Here is a 9583-nt window from a genome sequence, read left to right on the forward strand (position 1 = left end):
TTAGGGATTGGAAGGGACCTCAAAAGATCACCCGGTCCAATCCCCCTGCCGGAGCAGGAACACCCAGATGAGGTTACACAGGAAGGCGTCCAGGCGGGTTTTGAATGTCTGCAGAGAAGGAGACTCCACAACCTCTCTGGGCAGCCTGGGCCAGGGCTCTGTCACCCTCACTGAAAAGAAGTTTCTTCTCAAATTTAAGTGGAACCTCCTGTGTTCCAGTTTGTGTCCGTTACCCCTTGTCTTATCATTGTTTGTCACCGAGAAGAGCCTGGCTCCATCCTCGTGACACTCACCCTTTAAATATTTATTAACATGAATGAGGTCTCCCCTCAGTCTCCTCTTCTGCAAACTAAAGAGCCCCAGCTCCCTCAGCTGCTCCTCATAAGGGAGATGCTCCACTCCCTTGATCATCTTTGTAGCCCTACGCTGGACTCTCTCCAGCAGTTCCCTGTCCTTCTTGAACTGAGGGGCCCAGAACTGGATGCAATATTCCAGATGCGGTCTCACCAGGGCAGAGTAGAGGGGGAGGAGAACTCCTTGGGCTCGTTGGCTGTCTTCAGTCTTAAGCTGTAGCTGCCGCATAGGGGTGCGGAAGGAAAGGAGAGGGGCTTATAGAGTTGAAAAGGACATTATTTACTCTTATTTATTAAACCTTTTTTTTCCCAACAAGCTTAATTCCAATACTGAAGTAAGAAACTTCAGATTTTTGATTATCAAACATCACAAACAGTATTTTGATTTAGAAGTGCAAATATAAATGTTTCTAATGAAAATCTCACCTAGCAGCCACGCATATTCTCTCACAAGAAGTGAAATGGCTTTATTTCAAACTAGACAGTTGATCAAATCCTTAGGAAATGTTGTTAAAGAGCTGCCGTGGTGGTCTCAGTGATTGCCATGTTGAAGCCTAGGTGGCTTCCTCAAGTGCATGAGAATTTCCATGAGTGTCAGAGGTTTTGGAAAATATGCTGTAATTTAGTAAGTGAAAGGAATAAATCTCATTTATTTTTTAAATACTATCCTGGTTTTTATTTTAATTTGTGAAAAATATAGTATCGAAATTGCTAAGCCCTGAAAGCACAGTTAAACTGCAAACTTCTCCCCTGTGTATATTCCCAAGTAGTTGCTCTCTGCACACAAACCTTTCTGCTCTGAACTTGCCCTTTGCAGACCATTTTGTTTCTAAATAGCAGCAAAAGGAGCTGAATTAATGAACTAGCAATTTTACTGGGTTGGCCAAAATGTAATTGTGTTTGTTTTTTACTCGATGGACGTACGTGTCTTGAAATGTAACGGACTTCACTTTAAACTGCAAATTCATGGTGTAACTTGACAGCTGACAGTTCAGGCTTGTTTTAGAAAAAAAAACGTGCACGACATCATTAACAATTGTTTCTTCGGCATTGATTTCAGAATGGAAAATCAAAAGGAACATTTTCATCGTATTTTGCTGGTTTACTTCCAAAAAGGAAAAAATGCTGTGCAGGCTCATAAAAATCTATGTGATGTGTGTGGTGAAGGTGCCTTAGAGCTATGGCAGTGTCAGAATTGGTTTGCTGAATTTCAGCCTGGAGATTTTGGTATTAAAGATTCAACATGCTCAGGAAAGCACATTGAACTTGATAACAACAAAATAAAGGCATTGATGAAATCCAGTCAGCGTTCAATGATGTGAGAGATTGCTGATAATCTTATTAAACATATTGAAACTGAGCATTGAAAACCATTTAAAGCAACTTGGTTACATTCGGAAGCTCCACATGAGCTAAAAGCTAAGTCAGATTCACGTGTTTTCACTGTCCGTGACAGTCACGCTGTTTTATTCACAAGAAGACTTAAATCCCTGTCTCAGAGGGATTCCGTGATGATTTTGACTTTAATGTTGAAAGTGACTCTACTCCAAGCCATAATTTAGGTTAAAATGGGGGGGGAGGAGGCGGGGAGGGTGGTGGTGTTTCCATCTGCTTGGGAGCTTTAACAGTAAAGGCTTTTTTTAAATTGGAAATATTAACTGAACAATTTCCCTTGAGTGTTAAGAAAATGTGTAACATTGATTTGAAATAACCAGTGTTTCAATGTCATCAAAGCCTTTTCATTCTTGATAGCACAGGAACAGGATTTTATTTTTTTTAATATCTTGTTGCAATTCCCATCACAGCAGTTTCAGCAGTACGGCTTCAGTCACGATTTTAAGCTTTCAGCTGCCTGGGAGAAGGAAGTGCAAAGACCCGCATTTTATGCATTGGGTGCTCTTGAGATGATGCATTTAGATTAAAATTAATGCTTTTGTGAACACTGTGATAGATTTTTGGCTTTGAAATGTCTGTAATTATTTTATATGCTCTGTAGAATGTATCTATTTTGATTTGACTTTATTAAATATTTGGAAATGTAGTTTACTTACATCTGCTTTGTAAATGAATCACAGTTTAAAATTTTTCTTTTTGAAGGGTTGTTGGGTGGGTTGTGCATTTTGAAGTCTTTTGTGAAGAATTACCAGTAGATAATTTAACATGCAGTAAGAATAAACATGTAAATAAGTGTATAAAGATTGCATAACATTTCATACGTTTTTGTGTGTGTTTAATACACTTCCATGTCTCCTACATTTTTAGCTGCAGCATGAGAAAGCTGAACTGGAGCAGCATTTAGAGCAGGAACAGGAATTTCAAGTGAACAAATTGATGAAGAAGATTAAAAAACTGGAAAATGATACCATTTCGAAGCAGCTTACCCTGGAGCAGGTAACTTCTTACTTTTACCATTACATGACTGTGAGGAAAGGGATTCTGAAAAAAAAACCAACCAACTTGTTTTGTATTGGTTTTGACTCAATTTTTAAAGTATGTAAGAAACTGGGCAATATCAAGAACATAGAAAGTACAATTTGACTGTTAAAGCAATAAATCATTAACAATTTATTATGAGAATCTTATCTACTGGACAGCTATGAATTTTGCAAATGCAACGTTTTTATGAGTAATACTACTTGTTGTTCGTCAACTTCCACTTTTGTGCTGCTGGTGAGAGCGGCTGTCACTTCTAATAGCGGCTGAGCACACCAGTAGCCAGCATGCACGTGTTCTGGCTGTGCTCTAGGTCATCTTTTTGTGGCAGCTTGGATATCACAGGGCTCGAACTGTGACAAAGAGTTGAGATTCAACCACATCCGACTCTCTTTCTCCCTGGATGGTTATGAAGATTGCAGAGATAAAACACCACTTGTTTTGGTCATGCTTCTACCAAAAGTGTAGACGTTGGGACTGCTTTTATGTCTAATTTTAAGTATGTGCATCAAAGCATCCCAGTGGTGGTAGTAGGAGTCCTTTTGACTTAAAAGGCAGACTAATGAAACATACAGGCTTGTTAAAGAACTTCAGCTTTTCTGGCTTGTGGAAGTCTATTCATTTGGTTGTACAGTACATTATTTCTGCGGACTTTTCTTGTTCTTCTCATCAGATGTGGAACTTTTTTTGTTGCTGGTAATCTGAATTTCTGCTGGTTTTATGACTCTTCTATATGTTGACATTGTGGCCATCTTCATGATGAAAAGGGCTTTCTTGATTCTTACGGTAATGTTCTCTATGGAGAGATCTATGGAAAAAAATCGAAAAATAGAATGGTAGGAGGATGTAGTTGCCAGCAAATCCTTAACAAGCACGGAAATCGGCATGAGACTGAAATAACTCTCTTAGCCACAAGGTGGTGGTGGCGGCCACTTAATCAGAATGCGAAGTAAGTTCACATGTTCAGCTGTTTTAGTCTTCGAAATGTTAGCATGAGCCACAGCTGAAATCCTCATGGTATTTATTTTTGTGTCATTGCTCTGGGCAGGAAGACTTGCGAAATCTTAAAATTTGAAGCTTGTTGTTACATTTGAATATCAGCAATAGATTGTTACAAAAGTATGGATGCTCAGAGGTGTTTTCTCTCAGATGCCTGGCCTTGAAAACTTACTTTGCTTATGAAGATGTTAAAATTGGCTGTACCTAGCAAGAAGCAACCAAAAGTTGTGAGCAGAGCAATGTTGCTTTTATTGTACACATAGGGAATTAAGGAAGAGAGATTGCCACAGCACTTCAGTATAACCTTTGGGAGACCTCTTGAACAGGGCTTGGAAGGAGTACTTCAGCAATACTTTGAACATAATCTAAGGCTGCATTATTAGGTCTGTTGTAATCAGTGAGCAGATCTTTACAACATATGTTCACTGAACTACTGTTTTTAAAATACGAAACATGAATTATCTATGCTTTGTGTCCTCCCTCCTTTGCTTTCTCTTACCTGAACTGCTTATGCCACAGAGCATTGGTAGGTAGCCAGTTTGTAGCAGTGATGGTTGCACAGAATGTCGTTCCTAAAGAAGAAATTAAGTTGGATCTTAAGGTTCAAATGTGACTTGACTTAATTTTCTTAAGTCAGCTTGAGGTGGCAGAACATTCTTCTCTGAAGGCTGATGATGAAGAAATTTGCAGCATGTGATTATTTCATTAACTGAATGCCTCAGTTAAAATGAGCAATAATGTTCTGTGTTATAGTTCAGTGGTTTGATAGGAAATAAATAGCTGTCAGTTTTGCCCTACAGAGGCCAAGTTTATGTAGTCTTGCTGTTACTCTTTTTAATTGCTTTTCTATCTCATACAGTACAGTGAGAAAGTAGAATTGATGCAGTTAGGAGATGAGAAATAAGAACTGCTAATAATCATCTCCTGTGTCTGCTGCTTTGAAAGGAGAGGAACATGAAATGTGTAAAGTCTTCTGGAAGGATAGTCTTGGAGAGCAGCAAAGACTAAGAGCTACAAAGGGGGTGGGGCAGCTGAGAATCAGAGAAGCGAAATTTGGGAGAGTGGGCTTAGGCAGATACCATATTCAACTGTCACTGATCTGGAAGGTCTCCATTTCAGGAGGGAGCAGTTTTGCTTGTTAGTAAGTTGGCAAGAAGACTGAAGAGGCGGTAATCCAGAATTACACAGACAGTGGGTGTTTTAGCTGCATTTGAAGTAAAGCAAGTGTATGCATGAAGGAAAGAGAGAAAGATGAGAAGAATCACAATTGGATGGTGAGGAAGTTTAAAAGGGATTTTTTTCTTTCTCTGAAGGGAAGACTAAGGTCCAAAAAAGCACACAGTACTTCCTCGTTTCCCTGTTGTGATGGTAACAATTAAATGATGTTTGACTGGGAATGTAACTTTGAACTCATATAGAATGATGCCATTATTGACAGTGCTGCTGGTTTGGTCTTGAGATATAATCCCATCCTGCTTATTTTAGTTCAGTACATTATCATGTTCCTAACATTCATTGATTAGACTGCATTTTAAAGTGCACCTGAGGCTACCTAGTACAAAACAAATATACCTGTTCTCTGAATTCACAGCTCTGGTCAGGATGCTGCAGTCACTTCTCCTATAGGTTCAGTTCAAGGCGTGCTTTAATGTCCTGACACTGGGAGGAACTGGGACAACACTCAAGATGAGGAAGGGAAGATACTTATTTCCAGTGTGTTTTCATGTTGCTGGAAATGTGGTCTTAAATCTCTGTTTCACAACACGGTTTCTTTAGTGTTTCATCAGAGCATGTCTGTCAGCCTTCAGGGCACAACACAAGGCTCATTTGTATATTGCTGCTGATGATTTGACTTTGCTGTTGTGCATGCTCACCTACTTAATTAGATTTCTAATTAATGGACTCCACTGCCTTGGTAATGGTTGCTATAATACTAGATGTAGTCTTGGATTTTTCACATCCAGGGCTATAAATAATTTATTCTGTCTTCAAATTCCAGTGTACTCTTCTTCCTAATTCCTTCCCATGAAATGAAATAGATTTATTTTCACCAGTTTGTTTTTCTGGGTTTGTTTGGTGCTAGACTGATAACATAGTTGTAAAAAGACTTGCGTCAGAGCAGGTGGATCTAAACCATGCTGCACTGAAGCGATGATGCAAAAGCAATTGCTGCAGAAGCAGCAATCTGCAGTTGAACCTTCCTCATCCTATGTTTATATAAATAGCTATGCAGTATGGTGAAGATCTGCATGTTGGTAATGTAGAAGCATGATGTGCAGATCCCCAGAACATTTTCTGTACTTTCTTCCCTCTGAACGCTCTCAGCCCCAAGCATTGGCCAGACTGGGTAATGAGTAGTGCTCTAAGGCAGAGTGCCCCGTGTCTCCTGGGACTGAGCCCTTTGCCTTCTGGTGTGAGGAACAAGGTGTCGGTCAGCATCCAAAATCTCATCCCTTGTGTGAGGCAGAAGCACGTTCTCCTGGCTTCTCTTTTATTGAAGTGTAAGTTCCCTCAGCTGTTAATGTACATCTGGAAACTCAGACACGGAAAGATTTATTAAACAGTGCTTCTTTTCCTAAATGCGTTCCCTGTTACTCATCGGTATACATCTGGTTTTACTTACACTGACTAATTTCTCTAAACTTTAAAGAAGAAAGTTGTACATTCACTAAACTTGCTCTGTTACCTGTTTAGATTAGATTTAGATTATTTAGTTTAGATTTTGTTTGGGTATCTCAGTATTACTCTAGTGGTTAGCACAGAGCCTTTGCAGATTTAGATGCTGTAATAGCACTTCACCCAGTGACGCAGAAAACGTATGAGGAAATCACCCTGTTTTCACTATTTTTGCAATGTGGGATTATTTGCCCATCAGGAAAGTGGCAAGTGTTAACTAAGGCTTGGCTGAGTAAAATATGTCTGTGCTGTTATCTACCTGTAATGGTATTGATCTGTTCCCATATGTTTCATTATTGCTAACTTCTGGAGTTAAGCTGCCAGTGTTACTGAATAAGATCAGCTGTGCCTCTTAGTATTCTAGTGTATTCTTATTAATATTTGTATTGTATTTGCACTAAAATACTAATAATAGATTTCTTCATGTATGGTTCTGCATTATATCTGCTTTTATTAGCTTATAGCAGAATCAAGAATGTTTGTCTACACAGTAAGTGAATGGGAATAATGTCAAGTTAAGCATTTACTTTTTTATAAAGCCTTTGCTAAGATGGAAATACATTTGTTTCTGCTATTAGGCATTAATATAGTAACTGTTAAGGCAAGTCACAAGCGGGGAACACCACTTGTGACTGGTCACAACTGGATTTAGCTCCATTCACCACAGCTCTCTGTGCTCGGCCATCCAGCCAGTTTTTGACCCAGCAAAGCGTGTGCCCGTCCAAGCCATGCCCAGCAGCTTCTCCAGGAGGATGCTGTGGGAGACGCTGTCAAAGGCCTTACTAAAGTCCAGGTAGACAACGTCCACAGCCTTCCCCTCGTCCACCAAGCAGGTCACCTCGTCATAAAAGGAGATAAGATCAGTCAAGCAGGACCTGCCCTTCCTGAACCCATGCTGACTGGGCCTGATCAGTGATGTGTGATCGCTGCATGTGACGTGTGATGGCACTCAAGAATGGATGAGGAGATGTCTTTGAATAGTATTGTCATGTTAACAGTGACTGCATTTCCAGGTTTCAAGCCAGAGTTGTCAAGTTCTGTGAGAAAAATTTTTATTAAGGAGATCACAACGGTGCAACTCCTGAATCTCCTGATTTTTCACTGGCTCTGGGACCAGAGCGTTGTGCCTTATTTTTGTCTCCTCTTCACCTTTTCTTTGCTATTGTAGAGCATCCTGTGAAATGGTGTTGCCATAGCAATGATCTTTCCTGAATACAGTTCCTCACAAAAAATAGATTTCCATCACTTTAACTGATTGTTTTTCTTCTCCAGCTGAGACGTGAGAAGATTGACCTTGAAAATACGTTGGAACAAGAACAAGAAGCACTAGTGAATCGTCTCTGGAAGAGGATGGATAAGCTTGAAGCAGAAAAACGGTTTGTCTTGTTGCAGTGTGTTTGTTACTGTGGGAGAGATACTATTTAATACATAGTGTTCTGGATTAAATATGTTCCTCTCTGTCCCATAAGAGTTGTTTAATCTATGGAAAGCTGGAAGTTAAAGCAGTTGTAAAGGTCCTTGTTTGCGTGATGCCACATCCTTGGTTCCTTAAAGTAGATGAAACTAAATAGTATTAAGAAATGACCTGTGAAAGCTTGAAGGAATTTAACTGCTGATTTACTCTTTCTAAAGCTGGTTTGGGGTCAGCTTTATATGTGTTGGCTGGAGAAAATAACGTGGTATTGCACTGTTTGCTATATGAGAAGCTCTTTTTTTTTTAAAACTGCTCAAAAAAACCCATCAGCTCTTTCTCAGTGATGTGCACTCATGTCATTTAGACTTCCAGCTGCTTCTTCACTACAAGTTAAGACAGTAAGACTTTATATTCCTGGGAAAGCTAAGATTAAAAATATGTATTAAAGCAACCCTCTCTTTAATGCCATATTGCGAGAGCTCTGTTTTGGGGGGCAGTTGGAGAGAAGAGATGATTAATACCTTATATTTTCTTCTGCATGTTTCAGGACAGTTGCTTTAGTGGGATGGGCCTTTGGTAGGATTTTTTGCAGATCTGAAATTTAAAACCTTATTTAAGCCAAACCATTTCTGGTTTAGTTTATCTCGGACTGCGTGGCTTCTTACAAGGAGCTAAGGTGGAGCCAGACCATGCTTTAGTACACTTTGTGTGGTATGTGTGAATATTGGCCATGCAAAGAGTTGTGCTTGCATAGTCCCTGCTCTTCACGGCAGAGTTGGATCTGCCCCATTAACGTGTTTCTAGTGAAGAGTAGGTTAATGCTTTTGGGCTGAAAAATACTTTCTATATTAACTCCAAAGACCATCATTTAGAACACTTAGTATCTACCATATGCTTATTTCATTTTAAGAGAAGCTCATTACTCCTGAATTAACAGTGGGTTGTGATTGTATGGATTACCTTTCTGTATGGAGATGTGAAAAAGAAAGGAAAAAAAAAAAGCTATTTGACTATATTCTGAAAATATCTATGAAGTTTTCTCTTTTGGTAATGGTGAAATGCAGAAAACCTTGTGTTTTACCAAGGACATACTTTACTCATCCTTTCATCTTCAATCTGTGTTCTTCCTCTAAGAACAGAAATGTAAAAACTCGTAAGAGATTAAATTCATTTGCTTAGAATGATTTTGTGGAGTAAGTGGTGTCTGAGTATAAAACTGAGGTAACTATATATAGTCCATAATTTGTTTTTCCTTAACTGTATGCAGAAATATTTGGGAGTGTCAGTGACTATTTTAGAAAATCCATCTGTGCTTGGACAATAAATTTTACCTTTTTTTACTGTGAGTTAAAAAAGAAAACATTATAAATCCTTCCAAAATATTAAATAAGTGTTCTATACCTGTCAGAATCCTTGCAGTGCATTTCTGGGAGATGTAAGGGGTTATCTTTTCATTAGAATTGAAGGTGAAGTTTGAACTTTTTTTCATACAGATTTTTGCAGGAAAAATAAGCCCAGCCAGTATCTGCTCCACCATCACCCAGAGACATATCAATGGAGATAGATTCTCCAGAAAATATGATGAGACATATCAGATTTTTAAAGAATGAAGTGGAGAGGTTAAAGAAACAACTGAGGGCTGCACAGTTACAGCGTGAGTAAACAACTTGTTCTAAATATTTTTAAATTTGTGTAATGTAAGATTTAT

At 39.0% G+C, this 9583-nt stretch overlaps 1 protein-coding gene across 1 annotated transcript in view; it reads left to right on the plus strand.

The window, feature by feature from the left end:
• Positions 1–9529, plus strand: part of LOC104542123 (coiled-coil domain-containing protein 6-like) — a 33902-nt gene extending 24373 nt beyond the window's left edge. The window contains exons 3-5 of the mRNA XM_010186336.1: positions 2616–2744; positions 7734–7837; positions 9369–9529. Coding sequence (XP_010184638.1) covers positions 2616–2744; positions 7734–7837; positions 9369–9387 — 252 coding nt within the window. The 3' untranslated portion in view covers positions 9388–9529. The remainder of the gene's footprint in view (positions 1–2615; positions 2745–7733; positions 7838–9368) is intronic.
• The last annotated feature ends 54 nt before the right edge of the window (positions 9530–9583 follow it).

The sequence above is a fragment of the Mesitornis unicolor genome, unplaced genomic scaffold (assembly GCF_000695765.1).
Source record: "Mesitornis unicolor isolate BGI_N332 unplaced genomic scaffold, ASM69576v1 scaffold9046, whole genome shotgun sequence".
NCBI classification, from domain to species: domain Eukaryota; kingdom Metazoa; phylum Chordata; class Aves; order Mesitornithiformes; family Mesitornithidae; genus Mesitornis; species Mesitornis unicolor.